This window comes from Gymnoscopelus braueri (genome assembly GCF_963280865.1).
Source record: "Gymnoscopelus braueri genome assembly, chromosome: 5".
In the NCBI taxonomy this organism is placed as follows: Eukaryota; Metazoa; Chordata; class Actinopteri; order Myctophiformes; family Myctophidae; genus Gymnoscopelus; species Gymnoscopelus braueri.
This window is the reverse complement of record NC_137606.1, coordinates 30,924,614-30,944,149: the sequence shown is the minus strand read 5'-3', so window position 1 is coordinate 30,944,149 and position 19,536 is coordinate 30,924,614. Positions and strand designations below refer to the sequence as shown.

The 19,536-nt window shown below is 40.8% G+C and overlaps 1 protein-coding gene across 3 annotated transcripts in view; it reads right to left on the bottom strand.

Annotated features, from left to right (window-relative positions):
• frya (furry homolog a) overlaps positions 1-15,928 on the bottom strand; it is a 70,510-nt gene extending 54,582 nt beyond the window's left edge. The window contains exons 1-2 of one of the 3 annotated variants that reach the window (XM_080429637.1): positions 15,590-15,928; positions 1,056-1,255 (exon numbers count right to left, since the gene is read on the bottom strand). In XM_080429637.1, coding sequence (XP_080285763.1) covers positions 1,056-1,255; positions 15,590-15,806 — 417 coding nt within the window. In that variant the 5' untranslated portion in view covers positions 15,807-15,928. Of the gene's footprint in view, positions 1-1,055; positions 1,256-3,669; positions 3,915-9,128; positions 9,351-15,589 lie in introns of those variants that run through there. The other 2 variants (XM_080429638.1, XM_080429639.1) reach the window with 2 other exon arrangements.
• Positions 15,929-19,536: the final 3,608 nt, after the last annotated feature.

Here is a 19,536-nt window from a genome sequence, read left to right as displayed (position 1 = left end):
CTCTGCTGCACATCCAATAGTGCTAATTGTATACACGGTAGTTTGATTTACATTAAAATGGGCCTATTTTCAAGTTCTGCAAAGTCAAGTCATGTTAGCAGTATGTATTATCTCAAAATGGAAATTTGGGTAGCAGAAGCATCAAATAAAATTAAAGTGGGCCTTTAGTTTGAGGGTGTTAAGTGGCACACTCGGCCAATAACAACCAAGAAGTCCTTGTGTGTTTTCTCCCTCCTGATTTATACTTGCTTGTGCACTGAATTTCAATGCACAACACCAGTGTGCACCAAAATGTAAATCAAGCCTCACAGCTCCATGCACTTTGCACGCACAACAACATATCCCAATCACTTCCAAGATTCCCAGGTATTGTGAACTGTTGCCGTGGGTGTGGCGCTCTGTTCCTGATGTGTGGATGTGTCTGTCAGCAAAATTCTACCAGACTGCATAGAGCACAAAGACTGACTGAGTTGGCTAAATAAAAAGCCAAAAAAAGCCAGTGTTCCGAATATATTTTGCACTGAACTCATATGGATGGGTGTAAATTCCTCTCAAAATCAGATTCCTCTCTCACAGCCCAGCACCCCTCATCTGTTCATACAATTATACACTACAATACATTGGCAGCTCCTGACAAATCTTTCAGGGGGGGTTGCGAATATAAATATATATAAGTGTAATGACATCTTAACATCATGTTTGCATTACCTCGACAAACATGACTGGAAATCGGAATAAAAACATTCCAGGCTTTACAGGACGAGTGGGAACCCTCAACCATACATCTCTCAACAACCCAACTCTAGAGATCAGCATACCGCCATATAAAAGACAAACGGTGGTACAATGCAGACAACACGAGACCAGCAGACAACATAAAGAGCCCATCATTCCCAAGAGACGGGAGCCTCATTTCTATTTAGTCGTACGGCCACACAGCTCACCAAAAATAAAAGATTTTCAACTCGCTCACCAAATTGTCAGTTGAATATCAGTTATTTTCGGCAAGTGGCGGTGTCTTACGCTATTAAGCTTCACACCCACAACTGACTCACCAGTGGCTCGGCCATGATGATGCGGATCTTGCGCTCGGACAGTGTGGTGAAGTTGGCGAACATGCTCTTGAGGACATATTCGCCCGGCTTGCTCTCTGGATCAATGCTTATGGGCATCATGGCTGGGGGGCCACTCTCTCCTTGAGGAAAGCAGACAGGAGGGATGGGTGGTTTGCTGTATCCGTTCCCGACAGGCGAGGCTGTGGAAACAACAATGGCAAATAGTCAGGTTTGTTAAGATAATTTCATTAAGTAGACACTTAAGCACAATTCTGGCGGGAGGGACTCAGTCACAGATCGAGGCTTACAAACATGGACATTATAAAGTTCCCAACATGTTGAACATTCCTGAAGGAGATTGTCCAAAGGGCACCAGCTTGCCCCAAGCCCGTTCTTTATTTCTAATGCGACAGCACTTAGAGCTTAAAACACCATAGCTGTGCCTGGCAGCTGCTGTTTTCATTTTGCACTGAAGATGTCATTGCCTTCTGAGGGATAAAAAAAAGACATCCTTCAGCTACAGTAATTCTCTGATGTGGCCCATTGTTTAATTGCATACAGCTTTAGGCCACAGAGTCCACAAGCTAAGCAACTACTTACAATTGAACCCAGTGTTACAGTCCTATGCCTCAATACTAAAAGCAAAAAAAGAAATAGCAGCGAGTAGTGTACAAAACACCCAATTAGATGTGTAAAACTTTCACTCAGCCAAATCACTGTGACACATAACTGCACCTCTAACTCATGAACAACAATACAACAGTGGCATAAACCTCAGAATGACAAACTAATTTCATTCAGCCGACAGTACTCTCTGTACTGGATATGCGTAGTAAGAAATGAGACAGCGAGGAGGTTATCAGAGACGAAGCATTAGTACAGTACATTGGATAGATACTGCAGTGTGCATTTAATAAACATTACAGCATTTAAAAGTCAAATGCAAAACATCAGAGGTGGGCTTTTTCACAAACTCTCTCTGTGGACTTGTCAAGATCATAGGGGGGATCCAAAACATAATGTACAAATGTAGAAGAAAAGGAACTCTATACTGCATAATGATATGATATAATAATGCAAAAATATATCATGTCATAGAATGTAATACATGGTTTTATTCATGAACCACAGTATGTGGTTGCTGTGCTACGTGAATAAAAATGGGCAACTGAACATTACTTAATAATGTGGTTTAAGAAATAGATGTTCTGTGGAGGTACAGTAGGAGGTAGAGTGTAGCAAAATGAAACGTTTGCATACCTGTCCAGATCAGTGATATGACTGCACTCATATAAAGAGAGTTGTCTTTCTCTCCTACATGTTGAATAACTGAAGCAGAGTACCACTAGTCCAAGACAACAATCAGTTTTCTTGTAGATCTGATTCTAAAACAGACGTTGTTCCTAGTCTTTGATATAATATAAAACAATAAATCTTTATCACTGGCTCTCTGCCTACAGTATATGCTGGCTGGTCTGCTAGCTTTTTCCCAAGCTATGAAATTCTTCATGCAGTTATATAGTGCTGGTTATTTACTTTGTTGATCATCTTTTAGTGATGTTTTGCAGACAGAAACAATTATTATAGTTATAATGAATTAATAAGGCCTCTAGTGATAAAAATGTATGTACTGTATCTGTAAAGTATCACAGTTAAAGTTTTAATGTCTATTTCATGATGTAGGGCAGTGGTTCTCAACCTGTGGGTCGGGACCCCCCTGAGGGGGGTCCCTAGATGACAGTGAAGTGACAATTAAAGGACTTTTGAATACCTAAAAAAATTAAAGAAATAAAAGAAAAAAGACCATTACCGCACCAAAGTAATCAACAAACTATACTATAAAAACTGGTCAAACATTGCCCAAATTGTCAAATAATCTAAGAAAGAGGCACAATATTTATCTGTGGAGCCGAGTCAAACAAAATGTAATGCCTCAACTCCTACAATTATAAGTGCTTGTCAGGGTGGGGGGTCCCCTGTTCAAATATTATTATTTTGAGGGGTCGCGGCCTAAAAAGGTTGAGAACCACTGATGCAGGACAGGGGATAGTCAGCTGCCATATAACATACACTGCATATTATCAGGAAGTGCAGACAAAGCTGTGCTGTCACGGTACAACGACATATTGAACTGCATGTATTGAACAGAATAATTGGAGGAGTGCTATTTCAATTTAATGACCAATAGCAGCTAAATCAATTGCCCTCAGGTCAAAGGTACATACAACTATTACATTAGTGAATTGCTTAAGCAGCTATTCTCAGGTTGTTTACTTTTAACCGTTGAAGGCTTTGCATAACAGTACAAATAGAATCCAGCTGTAGATATAGTACAGACCACTAAAGGCTCAAGCTAAGCTATCAGATAAAAACAAACAAATAAATATATATATAAATGAATAAAGGTCAAGATATTTAGTGAACAAAGCCTTCAAAGTATGTACTTTAGTCCTCTCTAAGTTGCAGGGGGGTGAGGGGTGCACTGGCATGGGTAGAGGGTTCTTTGACGGTCCTCGTGGAGCTTTTTGATATGTCCTGTGACGAATGCCCAGCATGCATGTGTATCTGGCATGGCTTCCAGAACATATCTCACTCCTGGCAGCTCAGCACCTACCCAGACCCTTGATGAAGTTGATGACGCTGGCTTTACACCAGCATACAGCCGTCCCGTCCATAGTGGGTAAGGAAGATACGGTATCCAGTGTTGTGCCAAGGCAAGGCGAATGCACCCTAGTGTACTCCACCAAAGCCCATGTCTTGCGTGTCCGATGGCTCTGTTCCCCTGGGCATGGCCTCCATGTTGAACATGGGTTAGGTTTGATTTAAAAAGTGAGAGTAAAGGTTGCTACTTTAGACCACACGATTTCTATATCTCAATATCTCTCTCTCTCTCTCTCTCTCTCTCTCTCTCTACGCTGCCTTCTGCTATGGCTCACTCTCCCCTTGTGACCAAGCAATGCCTTCCAAGAGTGAAGGTCAGGCAGGAATTTTTAGCTGAGGCACAGCACAGTGATGAGGTCTAACATGCTATGGTGGCATAGTTGTGTGACTATATTTAGCCTGGGGTACACACTATACTGACAGATCAGCCCGCCCCTCCCTATTCCCCCACCATGCAACACATGCTGCACAGACCACCAGTGTAAACACCACTCTCTGCAACACTGTAGGTCTCTTACAGTAAAGTGAGGCAGAATAAGTACTTTTCAAAAAAAGATTTAGGAGAAACTTAAAACATTTGAAAATCAGCAATAATAATAGGCAATAGAATCTGAATCAGAGGACTTTTGTTGGCAGGTATCTTTGCACATACTGTAAGAGGAATTATATTAACAGTATTAAGGAATATTTACACAAGTTCTCAAAAATACAAAATGTAAAAGTAGAACATTATACCGTAGCACAATATTACGGTAAGTCATGACGGCCCTGCAACCCGATACTCTTGATCTAATAGTGCTCATAGCAACAATAGTGCTCAGAGTCGAACGGAGCCCTATTCGAAAACACGAATCACGTTAAATGGAACATGAGGAAGTTGTCATTGTCTTCGCATTTATCTCCTTTGAATGAAGCAGTCTCATGTTGCATGACTTCAGCTGGAGATGGGAGGTAAAGAAAGCAACCAGTGTGGCACCAGTCTGGGAATAGGGAGCTGTATTAAGACTGCAACACTACATGTGACTCGGCAAACAAGGAGCTTGGGCAGAGGGTATTACATCATCGCCATGCTGAAAACTCCCTGAGCATGGTGGTGCTCCCTAGAGGACAATACAAACATACAAAACCTCTCTTTTTTTACAACACACACTCACACACACACACACACACACACACACACACACACACACACACACGTTTTTATGCCATCCTAGTGGGGACGACAAAAGCATTTTTATGGCATGGCTCTGCAAGAGGATAACCTTCCGCCTTCTGCCTTCTGTGTGTGTGTGTGTGTGTGTGTGTGTGTGTGTGTGTGTGTGTGTGTGTGTGTGTGTGTGTGTGTGTGTGTGTGTGTGTGTGTGTGTGTGTGTGTGTGTATGTGTGTGTCTAATTTCACAAATGGTTGGACCAATCAGCGCCAAACTTTGTATGCACACAGAAGCGCCTCCACTATTATTATTATTAGTGAATTACATTTTGTGATTTTTTAAATTACATTTTGTAATAGAAGTCAATGGGGCTCTGAACGGGCTGAAACTTTACCCAAATTTGGAGTCATATGTCATAGATATGTCATAGATGATTGGCATCTAGATGACCGCTGTCGCAGGCTGGCTACATGAATTCCAAGATCCACATTGGAGCCATGCCGTTCCCATGTGGATCCCAAGGTCCACTTTAAACTTTTTCCATTAAACATAACTATTTTAAGTAACTTGCTGATCAACCTAACCAAAAAAAATATTTTAAAAAATCCAACCATAAAGGAGTAGTGCAGAAATTGTTTTGCTCTTGTCGCATTCCTACGCCAATAATTTGATGATCCATTAATGGAGCCTCTTTGAGCCGATCGTCACTGCGACAAAAACTAATATCCATGAATTCAAGACTTCATGGGGTGTGTAATTGATAGTCTTTTTGGGGGTGAACTACTCCTTTAATCCCTCACCCTAACCCCTAAACGCTTCTTCCTAACCCCTACCTTAATCTTGACTAATTGTAACACTAAACTATGTTTCTTAACCATAATAATTACCCTTTCCCTCATGGGACTAGAAACATGTCCCCAAAAGGTCAATTCTGACTGGTATCACTATCCCCGTGAGAATTGTGGACCCCATACTGACAGCAATACATGGTACACACATAACTGTGTATACACAACACATCATGCATGTACGCCTGCACACGCCCCCGCACACACACACACACACACACACACACACACACACACACACACACACACACACACACACACACACACACACACACACACACACACACACACACACACACACACACATATACACTCATATAGAGACTCCATATCCCATTGGGAAAACAATCAATTTAGAAATCTTTTGTGAACAGAGTGGGTGGATAGTTACATGCCATTGACCTCCTTAACTGGACCCAGCGTTCCAGTATCAACAGAGACTTTTGAGAGCACCAAAAGTCTCTAAGCTGTTGTTGCTGTTGCATTTCTATGAATGGGTAGAGGGCATAGCCAGTTCTGTCAAGGAATAACATTAACATGCAATTATTGTATTAACCTTCCTCTTGAGCTGGGAATAAAAGGACATTGTGCTTAGGTTCTGTATTGATGGCTGTTTATAAAAAGGTGTTGTGTGATTTTATCAGGGGGAGATTTACAGAAAAAACATTTAAGTGAATAAATCACTGAATAAATTGTATTCCAACTTCAGTACTGCACAGCAAAATACTCACAAATAGGTTTAGGCCTAGTCAAAATTAGTTTAACTTGACTTTATAAGTTAAATGTTTTTCTCTAAACTTGGCCTCTATTTCAGCAGGGAGTCATTCACCAAATGTGGTCTACGACACAATGACCTTGCTGAGATGTCAGTGGAGGAAGCAAATATTTGGAGCCAATGAATCCAACAACATCCTCATACAAATAAAGTCTCTTATTCAGAGTTGATGTGCCACAAAACATTTGGACGAAAAAGGGTAACAAAATAAAGCCCAGACTGCTTACAGGCCCCTTTGAGAAGCAGATTAATCACCAGACTCAAACTACTGACCATCGGCTCTGTTTTAGCAAGCTGACATCATGCTGGAAACTACTGCATGTTGTGAGGGTGCATTTGAGGCCATTTATATAAGAACCTGCTGAAATGTAAGTGTGTCTCTCACAGTGGATGGGAACATTCATTCATCTCTGCTACCTTCCACAATGCAAGGCAGTGTTGAAATCCTATTTTCAACCCTTCAAGGAGATAGTAGGCATAACACAATGAAACCATGATGCTTATTGTTTCAGCTCGTCTCCTCACACAGAAGCTTTGTTTAGCCAATCATCAGACTGTGCCTTTTTCACCGCACCTCCCCTCCTGCTCTGATTGGCTGACAATGGACCATGCTTAGGGCAAGAGTTGTGGAGAGAGGCGTTAGAGGAGGAGAGAACAAAAACAAAAAAAATCAAAACAAGACCTGATGCATCTGCCATACAATGCTAGCTCTGTGCTGTTAGCCTGCAGTTCTTGCATAAGGACTGGTACACTGGCAAAAAAAGACGTGACCCCTTAAGGTTATTACTTACTTATTCCTACTTTGCTTACGTTGCAGTCACAACAAAAACAACTAATGAACAATGACAGATACAAGTGCTCTCCTATAATTCACAATACACCTGTCCATGCACAATCCATCAATAGCATCCTTGACACCGTCAACACTAGATGAGACACTGTGTGCTACCCTTGACAACTAATTCAGCAACTACTGTAGGCATTCTGCCAATCCACAGAAAAAAAGCACTTTAAGCACAGCCGTGGTAAGAAAACCGTCTTCATTACCATCTTGTGATTCATTGCATAATGGCCAGTGTAAATGGATGTGGTGTTTTGTGGAGAGATGAGATTAAGAGATCACATAATTAATGATAAAGTTAAAAGCACAGCTGCAGGCCTCTGGTGATACAATGCCTGACTGTGTCTTTATCAGCAAAATGACCTACTCTGAGGATTATGCAACATCATCAGGAGATGGCACAACATTTCTCAGTGTAGAGAGGGACGGTCTGTCCTTTGGTATCCACTTACATTCAGATTCAACAGACTATGCAGGTGGTGCAGGATGCTTCTTTTAAGCAACATTACCATTCTGTCTTAGTGCCAGATGGCATTTTGCAGTTTGTTGACAGTGGAAACATGCAGCCACATGTGTAAACATTAACACAGTGATCACCTAGCAAACACACTAAATAAAGTGTACATTTGCTTACAGTTAGCTAAGTTTTAGTTTTCTTGTTTTGTTTTCCACTGTCTTCATGCATATCAGCACTTCAAAGGATAATCATGACATCATCAGGAGCATCATGATTAGAGCCTGACCGATATACCCGTGTGGACAATAAAATCGGTCATTATTTGAATTTTTGGGTGTCACCGCGATCAACAATTATGCAGCCAATGTGTCTCCATTTTTAACCTCTTTCAACCTGGTGTCCCAATATTTTGGGCATGTCATTAAAGGTGAAAATTGAATATCTACAAGCTCACAACGGATCACGATGAGATGCACTGTGAACTTGTATATCGGATATTTTAGAAAATTAGGGAATACAGTGGTTAAGTGGTTAAATGAAATAAATCGGTAGCCCAGAACTCTCCAAAATTGTTATCAACTTCGGACCCAAAAATCTGTCATCTAATCATGATGAGTCCCATCTCGTCCATGTGGACATGGACCACAGTGGAGTTGTGAGCTCTGTTCAGGACATGCAACCATGCAACCAAGCTGAACCTCCACTAATCCTATTAGAGTGGCCCAGCACATAATAGGAGCTATTTAGACTCTGTGGCAGACCCATCTAAGGGAAAGGAAAGCTGGAGGCTGAGACAAGACAACAGAAGTGAGATATGGAACCACTAGATATTTGGCAGTGCACAGGGGACTGATACTTCTCCATGGTAACACCTCCATAAAAGTGACTGAGGAAGGATCCTATGTTTGTTTGTTTTATAGCTAGCAGCAGCACACAGTGATTTGGTGGTAAAACTCTAGTTATGGGCCCTCCTGCCATTACAGAAGGTGACTAGGCTACTTTTGTCTTTTAAGTGAGGTGGTCTTTAGCTGGAAGTGAAACCTTTCTAACTTTCGGCACTTCATGCACTGAGCAATAAAAACACGCTGAGCATCTTCCAGCATGTTCCCTCTACCGACTGATCACAACAGACGGCAGAAAAGCAACCTTATTTAACCCCCGGCGAGACAACAGCAGATAACCACAACGAAAGAGACATTGCTGCCACGTCTGCCACAAACGACAACGACAACGACGACAACAACAACAACAACAACAACAACAACAACAACAACAACAACAACAACAGCATCAACAACAACAACAACATCAACATCAACAAAGTAGACTACACTACTCACTGCCACTCCAGGATTTCAGCAGAGATTTGATGCTGATCTCAAAGAAGCCAGAGTCCTGCTGGCTGGCCATGGCCGCAGCTCAGTGTGAGAGTACTTCCCCTCTGGTTGTGTTGTTTCCCCAGTAGTAGTAGCAGCAACAGCAGCAGTCACAGACTGGGAAGCAGCAGGTACAAGCCTGCTGTCACCTCTCTATGATGCACACAGAGCTGTGGCTCTGACGAGAGTGAGAGGGAGCATGCTACCACTGCTCCACCCCTCCTCCTCGTATGTCCTTGGCTGTCAGTCCTCTCTCACTATCTCTCCGACTCTCTCTCTCTACCCCAACCACCCTCTCTCTCTCTCTCTCTCTCCCCCAACCACTCTCTCTCTCTCTCTCTCTCTCTCTCTCTCTATGTATCTATCTCACACTCTGTCTCTCTAAATCTCTGGCAGGCAGTGGGCGGTAGTGCAAGCTCCCTTTAAATAACTGCGCGGAGGCTGGGAGCGCAGGAAGCAATCCTCTTAGCAAAGCGCAGTTAATAATAACTACTGTTTGTCTTGTGCGCAGCAGGGCTGACAGTAATGATAATAAGTGCAGAGGCTCGTGCATCTTTCAGCATGCCTGGAAGCATCTGAGCGGTGGCCGTCACTGAGACTGGAGAGGGGGGTGACACAGGAAGCCGTCCGTACATGACACCGCACATGTCACAGGCACATCTGGGAGACCAGAGGATAGACGAGGAAACTGGAAGGATGAGCACGCCACCGGGATTAAAGAGCTTTCCATGACACAGACAGACACAAGGGATCTGGGAGGCATGGCTGACTGAGTGTTTAACCCCCTCTCTTCTTTGCACACTTGTAAATAGACGCAGACGCAGGCCAATTCCATGCGTTATTCAAAGTGCCTGTGGTATTACACGATGTAGCCAAACATGACTCGAGCACCGCTGTTCACTTTACGAGAAAGCAATAGATCAATTAAGAAGTGGGTCACAAGAGGCAGAGAGAAGGAAGAGTGTTGTTAATCTGATGTCATAACATTCTATTGTACATATTTGGTCTATAAGTATGCAATAGTAGCATTAAAGATATTCCTATATGTTCCCATATTGAATAATGTTCAGTGGTCCTATGTAATATTGGCTAAGCAAACTAGAAAGGTCCCTAGCAGTCGTCATGGAATAACATTATTGCTATATTCCATTTCCAAATAGGATCAAACTTTTCTACAATGTTGCCTATAAATTGTTTAATATCTATGCTGATTAAATGGTGGCAGTTGAACATCAACCATGTGGAATATGAAATACATCTTGCACAGGCTTTTTCACCCTGTCCCTCACTGCTATCACCCTAATCCTATAAGAACTCTGTCTGTCCATCAACGGACGGTCCCTTGACCTTCATTGCATAATGCACTCACACGTTTATCAGGCCATAGCAGATTTGTACACTGGAGAAATATAGCCATTAGCCGGGCAGCTTTTATATTCAAGTGCATGCTAAACAGGGTGGCTGCTTGTAGTCTCACAAGTTATGCTACTAATATGGATACACAATGTGTATAAATGTCATAATAATGGCAAAAGAAATGATTTTTTTTCATAATGACCCCTAAAGTACAAGACAGCTTATAGATTCAAACCTGTCGATGTCTAGATGGAAAATTGGACTCAAATGCACATATAGGCCCTGTTAAATGCACATATATGGAGTCAAATACAAATACTGTATATGGAGATCAACATGCACTAATGTCAGACACAACATAAACCAAATGCACATATACTGTATCGAGATTTGATTTTCAACATGCACTGATGTCAGACACAACCACAACTATTCAACATGAACTGATGTCAGACAAAACCGAAACCATGGAGATTTTCAACATGCTCTGATATCAGACACAACAGAAGGGGCCCCAGGGGCCGCGTGAAATGCACATAATGGAGATGCACATATCGTATATGGAGTCAAATGCGATTGGCGGATTGGCGGTGCGACATAGGTGTGAACTCTAGATGGGAGGGCTGTGTATCGACCCCGACCCGAACCACTATAGTATACACTTTCATTGTTTGTCGTTTCATTTTTATTGATTGTTACAAAAACGTCCAATGCGTTTAAATCTGCCTTATTCCTGTCTATAACTGCTTAATGAAATTAAGGGCACGCTGCATTCCCTTGATTCTTTTGAGCAGTGTATGAAAGCAGTTACTTTGACTCATTTCAAGCAAATTCCCTTAAATTCCTGAAGAGCTATGTGTGAATGAAGGAGCTGTGGACCCATTTACAGTATATGATCTGGACACATTCTTAAATCAGGTCATGAAATCAATCATGTGGGACTCTACATGGAAAGCTTCAAACACACACATTAAGTATGTGTGTTTTGCCTAACAGACGTTTTGGTTTGTTATGGCTCATAACTATGACTCCATTTGAGCTACAGAGAAAAATACTAAAAGCAATATTGTCCCTAAACAAAACATTTAACATCATTAAGAGGGGCAAAGTTAATTTCCCTGCCTTTGACATTAGTTCTAATCTGGTTGGTTTGAAATGGCCGGTAACAGACATTCATGGGGTCAAACTGTTATGTAATTCCCTTGCTGAATCATTTCTGAGTTTCTGAGAAAGGCTGGAAAACGTTTAAACAGGAAAACGTTTTAAGTGGGGAGGACGGATGGAGACACCCCAGACTTCCTCAAATCTTGACTTGAAAAGGTGAGAGGGATTCTGAGACAAAACTATCAATCATTCATTTCTATAAAACTAATAAGCCGAACAGTGGGACCAAGACAATCTACAATAAGAAGATCAAGTTAAATAATTAATAAATAATAAATACATGAATTAGTTAATAATCATTATAATTGTATAGCTCTGCAATTATGTGATTTGAGATAAACCATGATACTATACTAACCAATACACGAATGAGAGTCTAAAATCCCATAGTCCATGCTGCTCCTTACATCTAAACGGAAATTACCTGAAGGGTGGCACTACAGGAAAATCCACCGGGTTACCAAAATCAGTAGGGTTCATAATCTGTCCATTAGAGAGATATCTTTAGCGAAAAGTTTATATTTTACCCTGAAGGTTGCACTAGATGGTCATGGGTTCATTCAATTTAATAGTGTTCATCTTCCAGGGAGCATGAATGCGCTCAGCAAGTTTCATGGCAATTGGGCTCTCAGCTTGGGATCATGAAGGTGTACAGAGCATTACATGGCAATGGAGTGGAGTGGACATTTTACTCCTAAACCAGTGGTTCTCCACCTGTGGGTCGGCCCCCAGGAGGGTCCCCACATGACTTTGGGGGGTCCCCAGATGACAGTGAAGTGACAATTTAAGGACTTTTTAATACCTAAAAAAATGTGAAAGAAAAGAAAAAGACCATTACTGCATCAAAAGTATCAACAAACTATACTATACTATATAAACTGGTCAAAATTGGACAAATTGTCAAATAGCTTAGGTTATAATAATATAAGAAAGAGGCAGTAAATATATATCCGATCTACAAGCTCACAACGCGAGGCGTTGTGAGCTTGCGGATCTGCTATTTTCACAATATTTATCTGTGGAACCGAGTCAAACTAAATTGAATGCCTCAACTCCTACATTCCAAATGCTTATCAGGGGGTCCTCAGTTCAAATATGATTATTTTGGGGGTCACAGCCTGAAAAGGTTGAGAACCACTGTCCTAAACAATATATGGGGTTGCCAAAATAAGTAAAGGGAGCATCCTCTGCGTTCATGAAGGTGCACACAAATCCATGATAATACAGCCAGTCGTTTTCATGTTGTTTTGGACCAAAGTGGTGACCAGACGGACAGCCTGATATAGCCATGCTTAGAGCCCCGCCGCTAGCAGGGCCAAAAAAACAAGAGAGAAATTCACAAGCAAATGCTATTCATAAATACCATAAATAATCCAAGCATCCTTGTAGCATCCATTTATCACTGACATTAGGGAGGTTAAAAGCAGGGAGGATAAAAGTACCCATGCCTACATTTCTAACTAACTTAATTTCTTAAAGGGGTATTTCACTTTCAAAAAAACTTTTGGTAATTTTATCGTCTACTCAGGCCTTTGTGAACCCCCCAGACAGTTTTTAAGTTGCTTGATTCATTATTTAGATATTAGATATTCATTTTATCAGACACGCCCCCTTCCTATACAAACCCATTGCAACTTCAAACTTCATTTTAACCATGTTAGATTCATCAAAAACACCCGTCCTTGGTTCTGGTGACTCATCCTGCCCTCCTAGTGCGTGAGGGGGCAGTGTTTTTTCAATTACTTACTTTTCATTTATTTTTAATATTTTTTTTGGAAAATGAAAAAAAATTAATACAATAAAAAATGTAAATAAAATAAATGAAAAAAGTAATCAAAAAAACACGGCCCCCTCACGCATTAGGAGGGCAGGGTGAGTCACCAGAACCAAGGACGGGTGTTTTTGATGAATCTAACATGGTTAAAATGGAGTTTGAAGTTATAATGGGTTTGTATAGGAAGGGGGCGTGTCTGATAAAATGAATATCAAATATCTAAATAATGAATCAAGCAACTTAAAAACGGTCGGGGGGGTTCACAAAGGCCTGAGTAGATGATAAAATTACCAAAAGTTTTTTTGAAAGTGAAATATCCCTTTAAATCATGACAATATTTCATTGCATTGAAACCACTGACATCATCATAGCTGGCTGTTCCAGGCGTGTAAAAACAGTAGCAAAAATGCTCTCATCAGAGAATATAAGTTTACAAGAATGCATGTCCTGTTCGGAGAGGCTGTGCTGCATCTTTATACTCTGCAAAAGTGTAACACCTTGTTTAACGAACCTGTCCTTCAGAATGACAAGAACCCACTGAAATTAGACTTCATATGAGGAGTCCGGCTGTCCTAGCTTATCAGAGGTCTAAATACTGAAACTGCAGCTTTGGCATGACATGCCAGAGAGAACGCCTGTCGCCTGATCACATACAGCACCACTTCATTAGCCTGGTCTCTGGATAGCTTGAATATACCACCTCTACTGTCAGCCTAAGCAAACTCTGATACATATTAACACCTGTTGATATCACTGGATGTCTTACTATATACCATGTGGTGTGTTTACTTTCCGACTAATAAAGTATTTCATCGCTTTAGGACAGGGGTCTTTAACAGGGGGTCTGGGACTCCTAGGGGGTTCTCAGTGTTACTACAGGGGGGCCAGCCAAATATTTCTGTGATAGGATTTCTTTAGGATTTCTTTTTTTTACATTAACCCTTGAACTCTAGCATCCCTGTTCTGAAGGTAACATTATCCAAAAATAGCAGATCTACAAGCTCACAACACCTCACAGCGCGAGGTGTTGTGAGCTTGTACAATGTTGTTGTCAAACAAGTCTATGAAGCTATTTATGAAATCTATGAACAAGTTTAATCTGCAACACAATTTAATACAATATGTAGTGGGGGGTCCCTGCTTCATCTCTCGCTCAGCTAAGGGGTCCTTGGGCTGAAAAACGCTGAAGACCCCTGCCTTAGGAAATGCGAACATTTAAGATATTTCACTGCCTTATCATAAATACCACATATCCTGCAGGTTAATATATGATTACGAAATAGTCATGCTACAACCGTAGCATCATGTATTATATAAGCTATTATCAATCAGGCAAGCATTGCTAATTACAAGCAAGGTTGTAAACATTTCCTCTGATCACGCTTTAGGTGGGTGCGGGGCTGCGGGCCCGTTCACATTAAGCACTTATTAAAAGCATTTTCAAGCTCAGATGAAGGTGAGGAATGCGAGGCATGTCTGGTCAGTTCAGCCATCCTTATGGTATCAACTTCAACCCTTAACTCCCCCTTAGCCTCCCTGCTCCTGGCGCCTCTCATTTCTGGCTCACACATTCTGTGCTTAATCATAACAAATCACTTGTTTATGCTTATTATCCAGTTCCTGCTTATCTCACAGTATAAAACATACCCCCTCGCCCCCAGCACACAAGAAGGAAAGTGTGAAGTCAATAACTCAAGCCAATGAGCCAGACCAACATAATGCCAATAAAATTACAAAAGCCACTTTGGATACCAAATGAATAATGAATGAATAAAATATGATTTCAGATGTTTGCTCTCTTACGCGGGAGACCAAGGTTTGAATCTCGGTTAGGACATACTGTAAACGTACAGATTGCAGCTTTAACATTCACAAACTTATTGAGAGTCCATTATTAACAAGCTAAAGGATTCCTCTGTAACTATGTCAAATACAACCAGGAGGTGAAGTATTTCACAAAGGAATGTCAGTAGTAGTTGAAATGTGTCCAATAATAAACCGCTGGTAATAGCTCTACACAGGCTCCAATAATAAACATCTTCCCAAGACGCATTACTCGCAAAATAAATAAACAAACAAACTTTTAAGTGACCATTGCAGTTCCACAAAGTTGTCAGTTCCTATTACCTACTTTCAAGAATGGTTGGCCTCTTCTTAGCGCGCATCTTTTTAAACTTCCCTCTGAAATCCCTGGTTGGGAACACATCCAGAGGTAAGCTGGCAATGCGCCCCAGGACAACCTCATCAAGTCCCTCAGAGCAATCCGTCTCACTCTCTACCGCGTCTCTCACGGCACTCTCATCCAAAGACATGTCGGATGGCAGGGAGCCCACGGCAAGTTCAACCATTCGTCCAATGGGGACACATTTAAAGTGGTGTCGAGTGTTTCAGCATGTCATTTAATTTCTCTCTTCCTTTTCCGTCTCCCAAGACCCAAGTCTTTATCTCCGTCAGGGAATGAACGTGTGTGTGTGTGTGTGTGTGTGTGTGTGTGTGTGTGTGTGTGTGTGTGTGTGTGTGTGTGTGTGTGTGTGTGTGTGTGTGTGTGTGTGTGTGTGTGTGTGTGTGTGTGTGTGTGTGTGTGTGTGTGTTTTGTGTGATGTGTGATGCATGCAGGACTGCCAGCTTCAGTCTGTCTCCACTGTGTGTTTTAACACCCTGCACTTGTCAGAGCAGTTTAGCAAGTTACAGTAACATTGGTGAATTGGGCAGGTGTAGAGTTACTAAGGCAGCCCCTCCTCATTTCTGCAAAAAAGAGGAGAGGGGCAAAGCGAGAGAGAGAGAGAGAGAGAGAGAGAGAGAGAGAGAGAGGGCAGAGGCAGCAGGAGCGACTGGAGCTGTGCTTCTGCTTCCTATAACATAAATGCCTTCTGTATGTCCACAAGGGATTCCTAAAGACATATCCTCTGTTTATCTAATAGGCTATGTCTAAGACTAACAGACATCCTGAGCCCCTGGCAGCTCTTATTTCCTGATAAGATCCATTAATGATAATGAGTCAATATCCAGCAGTCATATTCAACATAATTCAGAAAAATACATCTCCAGGAAGCACGAAACTAAACAAAATAAGTGACCTTAATGTTTTGTTTGACAAAATGATGCCTGCTCCATGAACTTTTCTGCTTGCATGGATTCTTCTGCGCACAACCTGTACATTCCAAACACCTCCAGTCCTCTGTGTTGAAGTCTGCTAAAGTTCTCCCTCTGCTTTTCTGTTTCCTGACCATTATGGTTGTTGTCACCCAAGAAATGACCACAAAGCCATAAAGAATCAACAGCAGACGGGGGAGGAGGCAAAACATTCACAATGCTCGTAGTCTACCCTGTACCGATTCATTCTTTTTCATCCCGGCAAATGAACATACTGAACTGGACACACCTACTACGTGAACCAGTTTTTCCAAGGCTGACCTACACCAGCAGTACAAACACCCAGTGTGTATGTACTAGAAGGCATGATGTGTTTTAGGAAGAAACAAGAACCAGTCAATATACTCTCTTGTCCTCAGGCTGTCAATAAAAAGTTTTTCCCAGGATTAGTTACTACAACATGGGAAAATGTGACAATCAACGAACTATTGCTGCTTTTAAAGCTGCCTAAATATGCATAAAATACTTTATCAAATAGGACACAAAACATTTATAATGGTAGCCTCTGGCAACAACCTGTCATCCACTATATTCACAGTAGTAATTTGACTTGTCAAGCACCTGTCAAAGAAAGAAAAGAAAACAGTAGCCTCAAGAGAAATATTTTAGTGGAATTCCTATAGAGCACACCTTAAAGAAAAGAGGTCCAACTAGTCTCTATCCATTCTACAGTATGTGTCTCTTGCTCCTACCAATAATGTCTGAATAGCAAACACCTTTTAGGCTCCTTCTGACCTATAGTTAAGGTCTGCCTTCAGGACAGGGATTCTCATTATGATCACACTGAATGAAGAGAGCGATGACAGACAAAGCACCCTTTACAACAGCACCCTTTAGAGAGGATCTCTCTTTCAGCTCTGTAGGTTTGATTTCAACCTAAGAGACAAATCAAAGGAAAGACCTCAGTGTTTCATGAACACATAAAAAATGCACATGTTACAGTATAATTATAATAGTCCTGCAAATTCATAATTGCTCAATTTCTCCATGGTTTTATTTTAACCTCAAAAACTAAAAAAAACTTAAACATTTTAACCATTTAAACTTAGAAAGTTCATTTGCAAATGTATTTTCTCCCATATTGTTTTCATTTCTGCCACTGACCATGATTGTATGTTAAATTTTTTAATCAACACTGTAAACATCACAAGTGAAACTAGGCAACAGAACCTTAAAACTATTGAGTCAATACGACCTTATACAGAAAGACATTTCTGCATTAAAAAGCATACAACTATAATTCAATTGAGTATCTCACAGAAGTTCTGAAGGCTCAAATGACATGAGCCAATTCATACTGATGTGGTACTAGTGCACCCTCTACTGGTCTACAAATGTTCTGAAAAGTAATGGCAAAATAGCCAAGATGATTGTTTCTATTAATACAAATATATAAAAGTCAGGGGTGGTGTCAGTCTTCATATTTGATCTTAAGACAGTTGCACCACTCATTTACTTTTCAAATAACTTCAGTTAAAAGTATATAGACTCATGATTGATTGCAAAACATACTGTGCCTAGCTACGTTGGACCTCTGTTTAAAGCTGTTCACAGCCAGCAAACAGTAAAACACACATTTCCTTGAAGCAGTTCCCTCCTTAACATACCTCGCATTTTTTAATTTGATCACAGTATCAGCTATACTAATGTAGGAATTGAGATAGTCAAATTTAAAATTAGGCCCTACTGGCTGCCGAAATAATTTCTTATTCAAGAATTTTAGTATCTTACATCATGCAGGAAGAGGACTGGCCTTGCCAATTTTATTCCACATCTGAATAATTGCACAATTTCATGCATTGTTGAAATGCACTCTTAGTGATGAATAGAGGATATTAACAGTAGAATGAATCTCTCTTTTGGAGATAAGTTGTAGTAGTAAGATGACAAGTGTGTGACAATTGTGTACAACTGTACATTGATGTTCCCTTTAAAGTTGTTTATAATGTTGACTGAAAATGTTCAAGTTAAACATAAATACCCATACAATGTTTAGTTCAAAAGAATCCAAACAAAAGCTACACTAAAACCTTAAAACCTGTGCACCCATTACTAACTGAAATAAAAATGAAATGTACCAATGTATTTTGCTTCGCAGTGGTCCAACAGTATGCAGTTTACCAACTTGACTAACCCCTGCTAAATGCATCTATTTAGAAAAACTACACCCATGCAAATAATAATCAAGAATAATAATCTGAAAACTATGAGATGAAAATCTGCATACCCGTTAGAATAAAATCTAATCTTCAAGTGGTTTGGTATGAATGTGAGTGGAGCAGGCCAGCCTGGTCTGAGAGACAGAGCTACAGTCAACAGGACCAGAGAAACCAACACCCTCCGGCAGACTGTTACCATGGTGAGAACTAGCATTTGGATCTGAACGCACAGAGCAGAATCTGATGAATAATTAATAGCTATGAATGGCTAATGTTAGTACATGCTCATTTAAGGTTTATTCCAGCTGTGCCAATGGATCTTCACACACAACAAGTATGCCAGTGCACAGTAGATAACTGTAAATAGTGGAATTCAGATAAGTGACAGCCCACACAGGCACACAGTAATCCACAATAGGCAAGACTCTGTTTATTCAACATTGGTATAAAATTGTTTGTTAAATAAAGTTTTAGGTACAATTAAATAAGAGTTGCGAGCCCCCATAAATGTTCTACATGAACATTTATTCAACTTTGGCCCATGAATTTAACAGCACGTGTCAACTAGTTCTCTTTCTCAAATTAGGGTCATACTATTAGTAAAGGGGAGATAAAAGCTCATTATACTATACTGTGTCGAATCATCTCATGATTTGTATTTGAAAATCAGTCATTTTCGGCGAGCGACACGGTCATACAACAAAGCATAAATCAGCCATAACTCTTTACAAACCCCTGGAATGCAGAGTGGAATGGCATTCCATGA